At 40.0% G+C, this 20,017-nt stretch overlaps 1 protein-coding gene across 4 annotated transcripts in view; it reads right to left on the bottom strand.

The window, feature by feature from the left end:
• Nucleotides 1–20,017, bottom strand: part of FNDC3B (fibronectin type III domain containing 3B) — a 391,122-nt gene that overhangs the window by 257,161 nt on the left and 113,944 nt on the right. For all 4 annotated transcript variants that reach the window (XM_064275476.1, XM_064275474.1, XM_064275478.1 and 1 more), the window contains exon 3: nt 17,503–17,578. In XM_064275476.1, coding sequence (XP_064131546.1) covers nt 17,503–17,578 — 76 coding nt within the window. The remainder of the gene's footprint in view (nt 1–17,502; nt 17,579–20,017) is intronic.

The raw sequence follows: 20,017 nt of genomic DNA, 5'->3' as shown, positions 1-20,017 counted from the left end.
CCAAAGCTGAACCAGAAATACGATCTGTATGCCAGGCCACAATCCATCCCAGGTTTGTTCTGTGGTCTCACATAAACAATCCACCAAAATAAAAGAGCAAATTAATTATATAGATAAAGGGCACATTGGGAACTAAGGATTACATCATATACCAAAAAGCCATGCAGCAACCACACAAAGGGATGCTGTAACAAAAGTAAGGAAAATCAGGAAATTCAACTGTTTTGCCATCTCCAGAGTAGAGTGTTCAATGAGACGGGCCTACTGCAGTTTACAGGAGTCCCTGGGTGGCACAAATGGCTAAATGCTAAAGGTTAGTGGGTCAAACCGAGATGCGTTAGAAGAAAAGGCCTGGTGATCTGCTTCCAAAAGGTCATAGCCATGAAAATCCCATGGAGCACAGTTCTACTCTGAATCACATGGGGTTGCCAGGTTCGATGGCAACTAGTCTAGGTTTTTATTGCAGCTTACAGGAGAAGCCTAAAGGACCGAAAGAACTAAAAACTGAGAAATTTGTTCCAATGTCGGATGGGCTCCATATTCTCCCTATCACTTTGGTTGAGTATTTCTCCCATTCCTACTAAGCTGAGAGAGCCTTTTCCACCGAGACACAAACTACAGCTTTTTTTTGAACATCTGTCTGCATGCTGTCTGCAGGATGTGACCTGCGAGCTCACACTCCCACCAACCTCCACGAGAGCATGGTTCAGGCGGGCTTCAGGATGCAGCCCAGTCTGGCCTTCTAAGGAAGGCATCCCTGCAGATGTCTGAGACTGACTGGGTCTGCCCCAGAAGTTAACTCCTGCTGATAAGAAACCCTGCCTTTGGCCAAACAAATCACTTATTCTTGTAGTATTCTTCACTCCTGTTTGTCTCCATCCTCCTCCCTTCTTATAAGAAAGGCGTCTTTAAAGTATATCTATAAGGAAACCTAAACAGTTAGGCGCTTTCCCTCTTAATTTGTTCCTTATCCCGTGGGTGATTCATCCCTCAGCCCGCTCCTTCCTCAGCACACTGAGGCGGCTCTGTTCTGCTCGGCTGTGGGAGGCCACGTCAGCAGGAAACAGCGCTGGCTGCCAGGTCACATTCAAGACTGTCTGGGGCAAGTCGGCATGCAGCACACCCAGGACGGAGGCCGTCTCTCTGGTTCCCCCAAGTGAAGGGCATGCTGAGCCAGGAGAAAAGGGCCAGCCTCTGGGTACCACAGCAACATGTGCTTAGAGGAGACACCGAAACTATGGTTTAGAGTTGCTCCGTTTCTAAATGTTCCCCCAAATATATCCAACTACGGGAGTTCATTTGTTTCCCTCCTTCCCTTTGCCTTCTTTTCTTAGAGGGTTTACTGTACTGCGTCCAAATTCATATTTGGAAAAGACTGCCACAAGCCAAATCAAACTTCATCGTGGCTTTCTGGCTCCTGGGTCCGACAGAGGAAATTCTGCACACCCACCCAATGATTCGGGCAGTCCCAACACCTGTGAGTCAGGTTGGAAAACCTGGTCTCAGGGCTGACACAGAAAACCAACCACTATGGGTCTTTTCTTCTAAACACACACAGTAAATACTGTAAACAAATACGACATGCCAGGTGTATCATGATACCTCAGAGGAGGGATTCATGACAAGGAGCAAATGCCCTGTCCTGTACCAAGAGATATACCGAATAATTAACAATACCATATTTTATGGGGCTGGCTCAATGAGATCCAGAAACCCGTCTTGCTCACGTAAACCAACATTGATTAAGGTTAATATGCTTGTAAGAGCAGGCCTCCCACGCTCTTTCATAATTTGCTACATATTTGGACCAGGAAATCTGTGAAAAGAAGAGACACGATTTTTCTCAGAAACCTTTTCCCTCCCCTTTGGGAAGACAGGAAGGCAGCCCAAGTTTAAGAGTTCTGATAGGCACTGACCTACTATTTAGAGAGAAGGAGTAAGTACCCCATATACACACCACGCACATAAACCCAAAAGCGAAAGGATCAATAAAGCTTCTAAGATGAGTCTGTATGAATAGAGGCATTAGGGGCAAGTCAGAAAAGGAAGTAAATCCTGCAAAGCCAAGAGACCTCATGTGACTTTGGCACCAACTTTTCTGTGAGCAGGAACTAGTGGCCAAAACAAAACCAAAATGCCATAGGCCACTTAGAGATTTAGTGATATAAAAAGGAGCCTTTCTGATTCTCAGTCATTTGTAAAAATGAAGCCCATTTAAACTAAACCAAAACCAAACCCACTGCCATGGAGTCGATTCCGAATCACAGTGACCCTATAGGACAGAGTAGAACTGCCTCATAGTTTCCAAGGAGTGACCAGTGGATTCAAACTGCCGACCCTGTGGTTAGCAGCCATGGCTCTTAACCACTGCACCACCAGGGTTTCCCCCATCTAAACTAAGCGACTATTTCATCAAACCTGGTCTTCACACAGGGACTGAGTATCCTTACATGGATACTACCAACCCTCTGTTTAAGGAGAAGAGAGAAAATCTATTAGAGTCTGTTATCTATTAATTTACTGAAAACCAAACAAATGTTTCAAGTTTAATTAGCAACTGTAGCTTTACATAAATCCATAACCTTCTCATGGAAGAGAAATGCACTGATGCACTGATAAACTAGAAAGCATCTTGAAAAGAACTCAAATATAGTAACTACCAACTCTCATACACTACACTGCTTATACATCTGGAATAAATATAAATTAGTTATTATGCAAAGGAAGTACTGAGAGGCAGATGGTCTAGATCCAAAGGTAACGTATCTCTTGGATGACACGGTAGGCACAAAAAAAGGGAAGACAGAGGAAATAAATAAAGCTAAATATTTTCCATATAACTATTAGAAGCTCATCATATGATTGTGAACTGGGTTATATTGTTTCTAATAGGATAATACTAAAACAGTAAATAACACATGAATGAACAACAGAAAGGTAACCCAAAGTATAGATTTTACCAAAGGGTTAGACAAAACAGAACAGACTCAAGTGGTGGTATCGGTCCTTCCCCCCCGCCCCGAAAAAACACACACATACACACTGTGTATACATACTCTGTTTATGTATGTATATATAAAGATGCATACACACACACAATTACCAAAAACCAAGGAAGTTTTTTGGCTTAAGGAGACAGACATTTGGTAAGAAGTTAAAATGAACAAAAAGCATCAAAAGGTTCTTATTTGCATATCCATCTTCAAGCACATATTTTGAAGAGAATGTTTGAACAAATTAGACATACTTCTACAACTGAAAAGAAGCCAGATCTATGATTTTTAAAGCCCTAATTAAATCTAGGTGAGAAGCTGTAAATTAGATTAGTACATTTCATTGATTCCAAGCTACATTTGTTCATTTCAGTATCTCGAGAAAAAAGGATACGTGTTAACAATCAACAGGATGTTAACTGTTTTTTTTGTAAATATATCTAAAATAATGGTGCATTGTAACATCAACAGGATCCCACATTTGATGAAATAATAGCAAATAATCCTAAGAAAGCAACACAAAAAGGACAATCATGCATAATGTTTTAGAGAGGAGAGGAAGCAGCGAGATAATCTCACCCAATTTAGTGGACAAGAAGGTGACAATCGGAGTAGAGTAGCCAAGACACATACAGACCCTTCATCTGAGACAGAATACCCAGGATAAGAAATGGTAAGTTTTCAAGTCTTTAGAATTCTTTTCATTCACAAATAATTCAATACTATAAATATAAGATGACACAAAAGTAAAATCCACAAATGTTTTATTCAAGTGCAATGTAAACTAAATACTCATGATAACACTACCCTTCAAAATAAACTGGGTAATTTTCCTTCCTTTTTGATTGCTAGTCAAGATAATTTATGCTAATAAAATCCTAGAGAAATTCAGGTAGTGCCTAAATTCAGAGTCCCAAATGGTAATTTAACAATCTTAGTTTCAAAAAAAAAATAATAACACTTTCAAACAGAAAATCCTAGGTAATTAAGCTCTTGAAATCTGCCCACACTCGAACCTATAAACCACACTCTAAACATAAAGCTTTAGTCTTCCCGAAAATTAGGGCTATATAAATGGCAGAGCAGTTTAGAGGAATAGGTCAGAGAGGAAAGAGAAGTCGGGAGACAGGGAAAATTCTAGAGATAATCTGGCCCATCCTCTTATTTTTGAAGACAGGGAATCAAATTGAGGCCCTGAGGGGTTCACTCAAAACATCAACAGACCCATACTGAGTGGAAAGGAAGTTAAACTTACCTCCTCTTACCAGAGCTGGAAAGTTTAGGGTTTTGTTTTTTGTGTTTGTGTGTGTGTGTGTGTGTGTGTGTGTGTTTTCACTTAAAAGGGAAGAGAAAATTGAAGAATATAATCAACTGACTTTTACTCTATGAGTTCTAGTCCAACAGCCTTTGATGTCAACTTAAGTCAATAAAAAAAATTTTTTTTAAGGTGCATAAAACGGGTCTGTGGAAGGTGCATAGTTAAAGAACTTGTATCTTCTAAGGGAAACAGACTTGAAATAAGGCCAGATTAGTAAGGCTATTTCGCCCTTCCTGTTGAGCCATTTCCTATGTCTCCTAAATACATTCTCCAGAGCTACTTTTCACCACTCTGGCTCAAATTCTAAAGAATCTCATTTTCTTCAAAGTCTGTTTTTTATTTGCCTTCTGATTGCTCTGGGTATGGCCAAGGAACAGGTAGAATGCACCTGTTGTTCTCAGTTCCATCTGAGATGGAGGCTGGCACTCTGTTCAGCTCTGAGGAATGTTAATTGCCGCTACCAGCATGACAGGTGCACTGAAGAACAGAAAAACGATCAATGAGCTCAACCCACAGAAGAGTGGCAGAACTCACCCTTAGACGAGGAGAAAACTCAAGAGCTGTAACTTTGATTACTAATAATCGGTTTTGAAATCAATAATTTCAACCTCAAATCAGATTTTGAGAACACAGCGCAGCATTCTCAACTTCTACAATGGTCCCCCCCGCCCCATCCACAGTGGGGTGAAAACCAAGTATAATCCTGTTTTCTACGTTACTGTGGAGTCACATCCACTACCTCAACTGCCTCTCGTGGCTTGCTTCTCCTCTCTTCTGTAGGTAACCATTCCTCCACTCCAGGTCTTCAGTGGTGTGGAGTCCGGTCTATTTTGAATTCTGAGTCACTTCCTTTCCTCCTAGTATTATGCTTTAAAATCTTCTTGTTTCTGTAGAATACACAGTGAAGCCTACTGCCATGTCAGTCCACCTACTTTTTAACCTCTTTTGGCTTCTTCTTTTACTAGGACTCAGCTGACTGGGAGGAAGGGGTATACTTGCTCATTAAACAAATGAGTGTGATATTGTTTATCTATTTACAATATCTACTTAGAATATTTTTCACAATTTGCTTAAGTTTCCTACCTCAGTGATCCCCAAAAATACCACACAATACTATTCATTAAACTTTTAAACATGCCTAGGATATCCTTGGCCATCGTATTTACTCTCGTCATGCAGAAATTGAGGCACAGAGGAGAAAAAACTAACTCTTGATAAAATAGCAACTGAATAAGGAGATGTAAAAACTGAAAGATTATACAAACATATCCTTTAAAAACAGAGCCCCCTGTCCAGATCTCAGTTCATTAAAACTGTAGCCAAACCAAAGCTAAATCTATTGCCATCAAGTTGATTCCGACTCATAGCGACCCTACAGAACAGAACAGAATTGTCCCATAGGGTTTTCAAGTCTATAATCTTTATGGAACCATCTTTCTCCCACAGAGTGGTTGGCAGGAAGAAGGGAAAAAAATAAATTCGGGCAAAAAAAAAAAAAAATTCTAACTTTGAACTTACAGTTGAAGAATTTTTTAAGCCAAGTATCCTTTCTTTTTCTCTGAATTTCCATGGAATTTTTCCCTCTTGTCCATTTTCTGGCCAGACTTAATCCTGAGAGTTTTCTCTTTTACTTTAGGGCACTCGTCTATAAATCCCTTTTCTGACAAGTGCTTCCCACCCCAACAATCAATCTCCTACCCCAGTTTTTCTCAAAGCATAATTCCAGGACCAAGAACACCAATATCACCTTACAATTATAAATTATCAGGTCAGGTCCTACCCAGACCTGAATCTAGGGACTTCCACCTGGGGATGGAGCCTGCAATTTGTGATTTAACGAGCCTTCCAGGTGATTCTGATTCCTGCTACCATTTGAGAACCAAGGGTCTACCTTTTGGTAACGGGCAGGGTCTGACATTGGATGTCACACCTTTGATTCAGGTACTGAAGAGGACTACCTGAGTCAATCATCAAAGTGCTTCCTGGACACCTACTCCATTCAAGGTACTGGGCTAGATCTATGAAGAGGAAAACAACAGTCCCAGCCAAATTAGTTCATAAAGCCAAACGGGAAAAGAGCTAACAGCACCTCATCAGCTTCTAAAAGCAGCCAGTTGTAAGATGGTTATGCTCTCATCTTACTTTTCAACTCCATCCACCCTGCACAATCTTACCTATTTTAATCAACTTCGAATTTTATGAGTTTAAAATGGTTGAGCTATTGTGTTTATATCCAAGCACAGGTAAAATAAATTTTTCCTCTACCAAGAGGAATAATTACAAATTTCTGTTTGATGACCCTTGTTTATTACTTCTGGAAGTTTATAGAAGTGAAAGAGCAATTTGAACTAACAGGTTCAACATAAACAACTACAACAAAGACTTGCTTAGTAAGTATATGAATATCAGATAAAAGATCTTTAGGCACTTTACAAAACTGCACAACTTCCTAAAGAGGATCAACCTGGGTGAACAGACACAGGTATGCAGCATAAGCAGTGTGATGTACTTGGGAGGACACAGCGTGAGACTTTCTTAAGTTATCTTCAGGATTAGTTTAACCACCAGGTCTCAACCTCTGCAGCAAATCCGAATTACCTGGGAAGTTTTTAAAAAAATTACTAATACGTACTACAATCTGACAACTCCCCTAAGCCTAGACAATCTCACAGTCCCCTACAGTTACTCTGGAGATGGGCTTGAGCATTCCTTAAACGTTCCCCCAGATAATTCTGAGATGCACAAGTTGCAAACTATTACATTAATGGGACCAGCTTTAAAATTTTGAGATATTAGACTCATCATTTTCCTTGAGCAAAGAATATGCTACTCAAAATGTGAACTCTTGGCCTACAGAAAAAGGATTCTCCACAGCGAACTAAGAATAATTTATCTCAGGTTTTGATTTCTAACTCTGAGGGTAACAGTGCCACGTTTCTGCTATGTTGTATTAACATTCTTTGACTATTTTATGCCTACACACAAAGACAATTTAAGAATAAGCCTTTAGATTTATACTACCTGCAACAACTGCTTCTCTTCAATAGGAAGAGGCAAGTTCTAGATGTGCCAAAGTCCTTGTTTTCTCCACACTGTTTACGCCACAGTAGAGCAGGCACAGAAAATTCACGCTGTTGGATCTAACATAAAACACACTGAACTGATGTACAAAGACACCAAAATAATCCAACTCTCGACAACTTGACCCTTCAAGAAAAGGACAGATTTTAATCTGACATTCTATTAGTATGTGTGTCTACTTTAATGAGAACTGCAAAACAGGGGAAACATAAAATTCACCTGATAGCCTTCTAACAAAGAATAACATTTTACTCAGATACGTTAAGAATAATGCTTATATTTTGATCTTTTTAAGTTTTCATCCCTATCCCCAAAGACTTTTCTTCCCTTGATGTTAGGCCTCCTCCTCCTGTCAGTTTGGAACAGAAATTGTAATTTACTAATAATTGGAAGTTTTATTGATGAAATAAAAATGTGGAAATTCCTACAGCCAAAAAGATACCACAAAACTGGAATGCTTCCAATTTTAACTCAGACAAAAGACTTGAATACTTTTTTAAAAAGTCCGAATTGCAAAAGGAGCCCACAAGAAAGTTACATCCAACCACACAAGAAACGTGGGGCATATTCAAAGAGCCCAAAACCAGAGTCCCAAAGGAAACTCCACTGATGTGGGCAATCCTGAGGTCAGTTCTCTCCATTTTCTGATGAGTCCAGAAAGAGACATATTAAAACATAGTCCTCATTTACTCAGCTGTCTTCACAGCCTCACAAATACTGTACGAAGTATCTTCCACATCAGGGAAAGCTGTCCTCAAGAGAGGGAACACTCAAGTTAAGGAGTAGGAAAAATATTGAGTTAAAAACAACGACATCCTTCTTTGTTAATCCCAATGCCTGCCCAGTAGGAAAGAGTACAAAACGTTTAGTAACCATCATTTACATTGCAGGGTGGAAATTTTTCTAAGAGATCATATTCTACCTGTCTTGGGAAATATACGGCAACTCATCCAATGCACATCTTGATAACGCAAAAACCACCTGAGACTCATCCCTCTCTGTTTCCCTTCAGTGACTGTCACCACTGGTCACCCAAGTCACGACTACCTCGACAGCTCTAATACCCACTCCTGCTTCCACATCCACACCACCACGGCCCTCATCCAGGCTCTCACCTCTTGCCTGCCCCTCTCCGCCATCTATCTCACCACCTCCCTCCTTCAACTATACTTAATGAAGAAAGTGAAAAACTCCCATAGCAGCCTCCTTTAACTCAGTAACCAGGCTCATTTACATTTTAAAGTGTACTCTATACCTGGGTCTAATAGAGTTTATTTCTAAAGATAAATGTTATAGTTTTTACTGCAAAGAAACATTAATAATAAGATATTATTAACCTAAATTAAAATAGTTACTAATAATACAAAAAATAAATACAGTCTGGCAAAGAATTGGTGTACCTTTTACTATTAAATAGCCTTAAAAGTATTTTCCAAAGTCTTTCCCAGCATACACCCTCTCCCCCCAAAATAAAAGTAATCCAAAGAATAAATATTATAATCATTCCCTCACGCTTTTTAGAGGGAAGAGGAACTGGATGTCTTCAGAATTACTGCTATCTGAAACATACTCAGGCCTTCATTCATCACCTTAATTTGAGGAACTGAAAGTAAAAATAACCAAACTTAACTACTTGAACACAATAATAAAAAAGGAAAGAAAAATTAAAACCTTCTGTGAATTAACTAAGAAAATTTTACAATCATTTCTACATGAATCTTTAGCAGTGTTACTAGGAATGGCTTTCCTTTATTCTGAATGCCTGATGTCTACTAGACAGACACTGGGGTACAAAGATGACAAAGATCTGACCCCTCCCCTTGGAGAACTCAGCCAGTCCACTTTAAAGACATTTCTAATGTGAGCTTTTCCATTTCAAGGTGTAAGTGTAAGAACAAGAGCCAAAAAAAAAACCAGAAAGAATAAAGCAAGAACTAAAGGACTACAAGCTGTAAATAAAACATGGCAGACAACTGAGGTAACAGGTAACATGACACTGTTTGCTGTTCTGAGTTATCTGACAAGCCAAGATCTGGGACATTTAAAGAACTCCATGCAGTGGTATCTTCAGAGTTGACATGTTAATCATTGTTTAACAAGCCTGAAAGGCACATGGGTAAATCCCTACTGCACAGTTTTTAAGCATATTATTTTGAAGCATTAGGACTAAAATGTGAAAACATCAACAAGAAAAAAATCCTAACAGCTCAAGTTCAGGTAGACTTCCCTGAAATGCTTTAATAAGATAAAAACCTGTCGCTGTTGAGTTGATTCTGACCCTACAGTACAAAGCAGAACTGCCCCATAGACTTTCCAAAGCCGTAAACTTTATGGAAGCAGACTGCCACATCTTCCTTCTGTGGAGCGGCTGGCGGATTCGAACTGTCAACCTTCCAGTTAGCAGCCAAAAGCTTACCACTGCACCAGCAGGTCTCCTCTTTAAATGACAGGTAATAAAAGCTAATGCTCATGGAAGCAGCAGTCGAGAAATCAAACGATGCACTGCACTGGGTAAATCTGCCGCAAAAGACCTCTTTCAGGTGTTAAAAAGCAAAGATGTCATCTGGAGGACTAAAGTGTGCCTAAATGAAGCCATGGTATTTTGAATCACCTCATATGCATGTGATAGCTGGACAACGAATAAGGAAGACTGAAGAAGAATTGATGCCTCTGAATTATGGTGTAGGCAAAGAATATTGAATATACCATGGACTGCCAAAGGAACGAACAAACCTGTCTTGGAAGAAGTACAGCCAGCATGCTCCTTAGAAGCAAGGATGGTACGATTTCATCTCACATACTTTGGACATATTATCAGGAGGGATGAGTCCCTGGAGAAGGACATTATGCTTGGTAAGGTAGAGCAAAAGAGAGGGGTTGGACTGACACAGTGGCTGCAACAACAGGCTCAAATACAGCAATGACTGTGAGCATGGTGCAGGACCAGGAAGTGTTTCATTCTGTTATACACAGGGCTGCTATGAGTCGGAACTGACTCAACGGAATCTAACAACACAACAATAAAAACTGAAGGATGGTTCAATGCCTTGCCATAATGGAGACCTGGAGGTTAATTAATAGGCCAGTTGCCATCAAGTCAGTCCCTACTCATGGCAGCCCCATGTGCGTCAGGGCAGAGCGATGCTCCAGAGGGTTTTCAGTGGTTGATTTCTCTAAAATAAATCACTAGACATTTCTTCTGAGGCATCTCTGGGAGTACTCAAACTTCCAACTTTTCAGAGGTTAGCAGCCAAGTACATTAACCGTTGGAACTACCCAGGGACTCTGGAGCTTACTGATAGTTCCTATTTATTGGGCCCTTATTTTTACTATGAACCAGAAACTGTTTTAAGTGCTTTCTACACTTGTCCTCTGATGGTAACATTTAAGAGTTATAAAGTGAGCTGGAAAGTTGGTAGAATAATTCAGATTTTCCCAGAACTCAGCCCCTTGGGCTTAGAGCCTCCCTGGAGAACTAGGAACTAACTCTCACCAAATACAGCTTTGGATCAATCAGAAAGATGGGCAGACAGAACACGGGGAATGGCCTGGAAAAAAGACTTGGTATTTCCAGTTCTAAAAGATTTTCAAGTGAAACCTAATTGTTCAAAGTAATATTTCAGCTTATTAGTGATTCCTCAACAAACCTCCTCACATGCAAAAGGAATGAGTTTTCAAGGGAGTTTCCTTTGTAGAAAAGGATGCTGATAAAGTCCTAACCTTGTAACAGAAAAAAATATTTCCATTTAGGACATTGTACAAATAAATACAGTCACATAACAATTATGTGCCTAATGTAATGAAAGTTTTCAAAGATTCAAAAAGATTGAATGCTTCATGCTACAACAATTTCACTTTCACACCACCCAAATGTTTTTTTTTTTTTTATCAAAGATCGTTCACAAATTTAAGCCAAGGCAAGGCTTCAATTCAACCTTGGAAGACAGACTTCATTTGCAACAGGTTCTCGTCCTATGTTTTAAAGCTAGTAAAACAGGAATTTCTCATTTATATAGAGTTTGCTTTAAAAGAGTGGCCCAGGGAAAGGCTTTGCTTTGAAATTATAGTCTACTTCAGCTTGTAAACGCTAGCTATGACACCATTTATGTCATTTCTCAATAAACAAAGACCCCTAGGATCTGTCATAAAACTTTTGGAAAGAATGAGAGGTTCATGTTCAATGTGCCAAACAAGTCTAATAAATGCATTTAAAGCACCAAATAAGAAAAAAAAGTAGCATTAAGGTCCCTGTGGCATTCTGGATGCTGACTCATACATGGGGGGAAGTGAGATAGGAGACAAATGGGGAGATTCAGAAACGTTGAACAGCTCTCAATGGTGTCATTCACAGAGCCACTGTGCACAGTGGTGTTCACCAATGACAGGGTTCTCACACTCACGGGGCAGGGAGAGAACTCAGAGCTGAAGAAGGCTTGAGGTGATTTAGTTAGAGACGGAAACCCTTTCACTTTCTAATACCTTTATCAAAGCTAAAGCCATCTCAGAGTAGGGCCCTCTTAGTTTCCCTCCTACCACACATGATGCTGTTGTTTAGTCAATTCCAGGAGCCCTGGTGGTGCAGTGGTTAAGCGTGTGGCTGCTAACTGAAAGGCAGACTGTTTGAACCCATCAGCACCTCCCTGAGAGGAAGACGTGGCCGTCTGCTTCCATACAGATTACAGCCTTGGAGACCCTACGGGGCGGTTCTACTCTGTCCTATAGGCTTGCTATGAGTCCGAGTTGGCTGGACAGCAATGGGTTTTTAGTCAGTTCAAGGTTTCCGTCTACTCAACACAAGCTGGCAGAGTAAATCACCTTCATAAAAGATGTCTAAATTATTTTGGACAAGTTGTTGTTGTTAGTTGCCATCGAGTTGATTCTGGCTCATGGCAATCTCATGTACTGCAGAGTAGAACTGCTCCACAGAGTTTTCAAGGCTGTGACTGTTTGAAAGCAGATCACCAGACCTGTCTTTCTTGGTACATCTTCGTGGATTCTTTGGAAGAGCCCACTTTTGGGCTAGTACTTCAGCACTTAACTGTCTATGCCACCCAGAAATTAGCAATTAAAGATTTGTAAATATGATTAGCAATAACGGTGCTTCCTAATAAGCATTTTACTTTAATCTGTTTTATTCTTTAGCACCAGACATTCATCTATTTTCTTCAGGTTCACAATTTTTATATAGCAGTTTTAAAACACAAATAAAAATTCATTACATGAATTAATTAATATAGGGATAATATGAAAAGCTCATTAGACATTAACGTGTTTCTTCTAAAGGGAATGGATTAGCTTAGATTATTAATGCAATTTGAAAGTTCTTCTACAGAGACTATAAAGACCACTAAAAGCATTTAACTAAACATCAGTTTCCCACAAGAACAGTAAAACTTCAAAGAAAAATCATCACGCCTGATGTAATTACCACAGCCAGTCAAAGATCCAGTCGGTAAGTATTACCAGGAGGGCGGAGTAAAGGATATACTGTTCCCTCTGACAACTAAATTTCACAGTCAAATTCAAGGGCTAAGGAAATATGCGCACATATGACCAGACTGCAGAGTGCTAGCTCTACCTGCTCCTCCAGGGATTCAGAGAAAGGCCAGAATGGGAGGGAGTGGTCCAGGAAGGCTTCTGGAAGAGACAGACCTAGAGCCTAAAAAGGAAGTGTGGTTATTTGTTTTGGCTGAGAGCAAGCCAGCAGGATTTTACAGGGAGCGGAGAAATGGCCCAGATAAAAAGATGGCATGTGTGGACAGGAAGGAAGCCTGCACTCAGACGAGGATATGAAAACACTGAAGACCCACAGCTGCCCTCTAGTAATTCCTGAATTTAAGTAAAGGCAAGGATTCACACTGATTGCTAAGATTCTTTTTTTCCTAACAATTAGTTCTTTATCGATTTCATCTGGCCCAAAAAAGAAAACTCTTTTGTCTAGGATGCCATAGGTAGAGGGCTGCTTCCCAGTGATAATAAACTCTGACCTACTGCGGCCCCTTCAAGACCTGTGATTCAAGTTTCATGGAAAATATTGAGAAATATTCCATTAGAAATGAAATCTGCTTTCACAGCATATTGTATATTTCCTGTGTTTTTCCTCATTATCACCAAGGACATTCCCGTGAAAACAAAATCTTGTTTTTTCCCAGAGTAACCATATTCTATATTAACTTGCTTTCAATTTCCTAACTGCCTTTTAATGACATCGCGATGAGCTTCTGGGGTCTTTCCAGTGATGTCATAAATGTCCTCGGGAGTAAATTATTAGGCTAACAACTTCAACTACAAGCAAAGGGGGGTGACCTCATATGGCATGATTTCAAGTTTCCAGGCAGTCACAGCAACAAGCTGCTCTCCCTACACCCCTTAATCCCCCCAGTGCAGTCCCTAACCTGCTGGCTAGCGTTGAAATACCGAAGTTATTAGGCTGACAGTTTCAACCATGGCAAAAGCAATGGATGTGACTTCAATATTTCCAGGAATGCCACTATCATCAGTCCCCCAACCCCCCACAAAAACACCTCCCCATCTGCTGGCTGGTGTTGAAAGAGCGTAACTAGAGCTTCGTTCTCTTAGTTTTAACCTCTAGTAAAATGCACATGCTTCTTTCAGAAGTTTCCATTACAATATCACTCAATTTCAGATCCTTCCTTAATAGGTTTACAAAGGGCAAGCAGAAGAAGACTCCCTCCCATATAATACCACTGCTCTCTCACCAGCCCTCTCCCAGCAGCTGGAGCTGGAAGCCCCACCAGGAAGTTCAGCCACCTCAACTCTAGGTCCAATCCAGACTTCAGGCACAAATAATTTAAGAAGTCTCAAACCAATGCTCCATGCATCATGTTGTCTGCTAGTCCACTCTAAACTAGTACATTTTAGTTCTGATAACAACGTCTGTCTTACTCCCCAAGACCCAGTCTCCACTGTCCACTCTTGCTCTGTGAATCATCTCTGACTCATTCAGGCCACCTGAGTACCCATCCTGGTATCCTGCCCAGAATCCTGTCCCTCCAGGAATGGAAACACACCCTGCTTTGGTTGTGTGCCCAAGGGGAAAGAAATCCTTCTACTTAAGTTCATGCTTGCCTGATGTAAAGCCACAGAGCAGGGCAATAAACAACTTCGGCTCTGGAGTCAGACATACCAGGCCAACCTGGCTCTACCACTTTCTAGCTATGTGACTTCAGGTGTGTGAATTAACCTTGATGGGACTCAGCTTCCCTATCTGTACCTATCATACCCATTAAATGAGAGAATATAGCACAGTATAAGAGCTGATAATAGCAATAGTAAGGATATTAATCATGGCGAGAATACAGTTGATAACAACCGGCATTGAACTATACAAATAATATTGCTAATCCCCACATCCTACTTTGCTATGCTTTCCCTGCCTGGAGTGAAACATTCACTAACTCACACTGGAACTCAAATGAAGGCCTTCTGCCTATGTGACTGCCTGTTATATATCAGTAGCAGCCACAGGTCTGGACTCTGGGTTCAGCCTGCCAGGCTGCCTTCTCTACCCTAGAGCAAACTGCTTAGCTCCAGGTCCTTCTCAGTCTGTCCTATGCCATTTCAACTAATTGGGCCAGTTGCCACCATGCCTCAAACAAAGATACATGTAGTATCTAGGTGTTCGGAAGATATCAAAGAATAAGAAGATTAGGAAAGCCAAAGGTAAGTGGCTCTGTGATTTTGCTTTAGTCAAAGGCATTTTTGAAATCACTGGAAGGGGCGTTAATATCACTTATCTCCAAGCATCATCATGAATAAATACAAAGCTCCCACTGCGAACAGAGCAATACGCTTGCAACACTTCCTGCACGGTGCACCAGGTACTGACAAGGGTTCAAAGTTAAAGAAGAAAGGCAGCGGAGAGGCTAACTCCTTAAGTCCCCACAAGTTAAACCGTGAAAAAGTGGATTTTATATATGTTGATCATTCAGCAATTTTCTTTGACCAATTATACTACACATTCTCAGCTGTAGAAGGACACAGTCTACCAGCCAATTCATGGGGAGCCAATGTCAGCACCAGAGGCTCAACTGCTTTCTTACTGAACTAAAAACCTCAGCTTCATTCTATAAAGATGAAGTGGCTCTTCATCCAGTTTTTTTGTGTGACATTTTTAAGATACACATTGGATTCTGGTATCCTTTTTATTACAGTACTGCAAGTAGGCAGGGAGCCCTGGTGGCACAGTGGTTAAGAGCTAGGGCTGCTAACCAAAAAGTCAGCAGTTCAAATCCACCAGCCACTCCTTGGAAATTCTATGCAGTTCTACTCTGTCCTATATGAATCAGAATCAACTCGACGGCAACAGGGTTGGTTGGTTGGCAAACAGGTAGAAGATTTTATATACCATACTATTTTAAAATATTTCTTATCTACCTTGATGTAAAGTTTCTTCACATTATTCATCAACAAAGGCTAGGTTTTGCTTTTAAACAACTCACAACACCAAAGATCCATTGGAAGGACACAATGAATGGTCGCAGAAATCCAATCAGTAAAAGAGCATTAATAAAATGATTAAATCATCCCACATTAACTAACTGCAATTAATAACTCATTAGTCCTGAATTTATGAAAATAAATACTCATTTCTCAAAAATAATTTTCCCAAATTTTGTTCCTGTAGGTACAAAAAAAAGTAGTGAAACTGAAAGGCAGAATGCCCTCCTTCGTCAGGCAACAGAAAAATTAATTATTTCTATGCAGCTCATTACAAGAAACTAAAGGGCATTTCCCCTTATTTGTTTATATATTGGTGAGCAAGTTCAGGTGTTAAAATTAAGGCCTCTAATCAGATTCCAGTCCAATCAGTAAGTTAGTACTGAACTCAATTATACGTCAATTGCCATTTGCTCCATAACCCCAATCACTGCCAAAACAAGTTGTCACCAACAGTGCTTCCAACACAGACAGCAGTGTTTACAGGCTAGCTACAGAACCAGATTAAACCTCCTACACAAAGCTCCATATGGATCAGAGTGCCCTAAGTCCTTTCTTTCCAAAGTGAACTACGGAGAAGACACATTAGGCTAGAAATTAGCTGAACTGCCCTAAGAGCTGTACAAGGAACTATGCTGGACGAGCCTCACCTACACCTGAAATTTATTTAGATGATGAGATTCTAGACTTTCAGCTGATACTGTAATGGTACAAACTTTTGGACCTTGGGAGGGGGTATTTTGCATGTGGGAGGGACATGAATCATTGGGAACTCTAGCGGGCAGCTTTCTAAGATGGCCCCATATAATCCCTGCCTCCTGCTATTCACACCCTTGTGAAAGCCCCTCTCCATTGTGAGCTGTACCTAGTGACTCGCTCTTTCCCTCTAAATTTCTCACTCTAATGAAGTCAGGTGCCGCGTTGTTAGCTGCCCCACAGAGAAGCCCCTGTATATACAGCCCATGAAAAACTAAATCCTGCCAACAACCACTTGAGTGAGCTTGGAAGCTGATCCCCCCCAGTCAAGCTTTAAGATGGCCACAGCCCTAGCTCGAGCCCTGACTGCAGCCTTCTGAGAGGCCCTGGGGCCGAGGATTCAGCTAAGTCACACCAGAATGCCTGACACACAGAAACTGTGTGAGAATAAATGTTGTTTTAACTCACTAACTTTTGGAGTAATATGTTACTCAGCAATAAGTAATAAATACTAATACAGATTTTACTACTGAAAGCATCATTTGGATATCATCATAATACACATTTGAAAAGTGAATCTAAAAAATCACACTTTCAGTTGGAATTTTAGGGTGCTTTTAGAGCAAGTTTTCAGATATTTTAATACCTCTTTATTTTCCACGGTTATCAAACTCTATAATACATGAAGCTATCGCAAGCTTTTCCAAGTTAAACTAGTTAAGTTAAAATCCCATCAAATATTAGAGGTATTTAACTTTCCCCCTTGGAGTAGTAGACCACAAGTCTAAATCAGCATTAAGGAGTCTAGATTTGACAGAAAGAAAAAACAAAACAAGAAAATCCAAGATATACTTTCCTTCTAGAAAATCATATGCAGACACAGAAAAACCTCACTTCCTTAAAATAATAAAGGGAAACTCCTTTGGTTAGAAGGTTTACAAAAAACTTACTTACCTTGAATGCACTGAAGCGTTCCATCCTCTGCTCTTATTGTAAAAGTCTCACCTGGATTAACTTGAACGAGAATAACCTGCCAAAATAACACATTAATTTCAATTTAATACTAGAACATCTGGGATTTTCCTTCAACAGTTTTATTACCTAAATATATGTACTAGACAGGAAGCATGTGGCACCAACTCTTATACAAACACAAAACTTGGGGTATACGTCTTAGACCTGGTTCAGATTTGAGGCAGGGGAAAAGTACATGAGTGAATTCTTCTGTGTTTCTTAAAATGTTATGGAGCTAACTAATTTAGAAACAACAATTAAGATAAAAGACCAGAAACAAATTGAAAAGTGCACCAAGAAATAAGGTTTTGATTTAACACTCTTGCGTACTTTTCCAAAGTGTCTATTACTGACCTGGGTCACATGAGTCTACTGTGTAACAATACAAAGCAATTTTTAGGAAAATGTTTGGAGAAAGAAGTTTCTGAGTATAGGATCATAATAACGAACAGTATTAAATAAATCAATTAATATTACAAGTTGGCCCCACCAACACTCAAATTTTGAAATCTATTACCTAAATGGCAGGGTTTTAGTCATATGAACTAACAAAAATATTTAATATTAGAAGACAACTTCCAAAAGACTAGACTATGAGTGGCAACAACAAAGTGTTTTCTTTCAACAGTCTCATAATTTTAGCTCTAATCACAGGATAACAAAAGGAAAAATCACTAATTTGTATCTAAACATGTATTAAAGGATATAATCCAAGCTAAAAACTGTCGTCAAAATGTTCATCTGGTTGACACCGTTCACAGGGGGATGTCAGTGCCACATTCATCTCAGAACTCCTGGAGCAAGCCTTGCTCCTCTCCGCCTTGCGGCCACCAAGCCAACTGTTCCCTGTCTTCAATGCATTTCCTGGACTATTCTGTCCCTGCCCACCACTCACCTTACTCCCTTCTTGACTGGCTAAAGTCTATTCGTTGTTCTCAGCTTAAGAACTAGCCCTTGTTCCTCATGAAAAGTCAGATCCCCTATTATATGTTCTCAAACAAAACTACTTCTTCCTAGAATTTACAATTGCAATTAACTAATTAAGCAGTTATTTTCTTGCATGTCTTTCCCTATAATATAGGCTCCATATAGACAAGATCCCACTGCCTAGCACAGTGCCTGAATGAAAGTCATTTCATCTTTAAGAACTAAACCTTTAATATCTATGTCTTTTGCTTCTTCTAATAACTTGCCACAGGAGACGCTGCTGGGCTATCAAAAATTTTTGTTAAGTCAGGAAATACATCAATTAGAAAAAAACAGGATCATTCAAAGAAAAGATGTCCATGCTTCATCCCTGGTGCTTCTCGTTATTTTGGATTATAACAGTTATTTCTGGGCAATTTGTCCTGTACAATAACTGCATCAATGATCTTAAGAGTCTTCAAATTCTCACCAATGTATACACACACTGCACCACCTCAAGAACTCAGAAGGAAATCCCTTCAGCTCTCCAGAGTGATTAAAACATTTGAATTGCTTTCTTAAAAGTGAGCTTTTAGTCATTCCTTTAACACCAAAATCATTAACTTTATTTTTATATAAATACAGAGCACAACTCAATTACAATGGAATAAAGCAACACTTCAGTGAAAAGAAATTGTAAAAAGTCTCTAGACCAAGTCTAACACCACTATAATAGAGCAGAAATCATCTGCTTTTTGTTTAAACCCCCAAGGACAGGGCTATAATACATGCCTGTGGAATTAATTAGCTGGAGAGAAAAAAAAAAAAAATGGACACCAAGACTCTGTGTCTCAGGTTTTCTTTGACAATCCCAAATTCATATACTCTTTCCAACCACACTCATAATTGTCAGACAATGTGCCCTGAATAAGGGTTCTGAAAACACAACTCACCATCATTGTGGAAAAGTCCAGGCAAGGAAAGGGATTTCTGAATTGGTGTATGTTCCAGCCTCTGTCACATTATCTGACCATCAGATTACAAGAAGTGTCTCTCATGGTTCCTTAGTGGTCACTGACACCAGACCACGATTCAGAGAATGGCCTGCAGGCATCCACCCTCCAAAATCCACTTACGCCTTCCCTGTCCGCTCACTGAGGCCAATTCCTGGTCCCCAAGCCACTTATTCAGGAAAAGAGATGATAGGGCTTTTAGCATCCTACTAACATACCTCTCTTCAAATGTTTGCTTCCCCTAATTTCCACTGCTGCTGGGTTGCTATGGCAACCAGATTATAATCTACTGAGTTACCTCAGAAACCAGGAAAATCTACTGTGTTCCAATACCAATTTTTCTGAGTAAGAACTAAAGTCATTATTTGAACAAACCATATTCACCTTGGCACTGAGATGTTTTAAAAGAAAGCATTTTATTCTACCGAGGGAGACTGACCACCTTGCTGTTTTTACTGTCAATAAAGCAGAGATAAAAATAAAGCTTGGGCACACCGCAGGCCAGCGATCTGTCCCTGACAACGGACATGAATGAA

Source organism: Loxodonta africana, chromosome 23, assembly GCF_030014295.1.
Source record: "Loxodonta africana isolate mLoxAfr1 chromosome 23, mLoxAfr1.hap2, whole genome shotgun sequence".
In the NCBI taxonomy this organism is placed as follows: domain Eukaryota; kingdom Metazoa; phylum Chordata; class Mammalia; order Proboscidea; family Elephantidae; genus Loxodonta; species Loxodonta africana.
The sequence above is the reverse complement of the archived record's forward strand: the minus strand, read 5'-3'. Positions and strand labels throughout refer to the sequence as shown.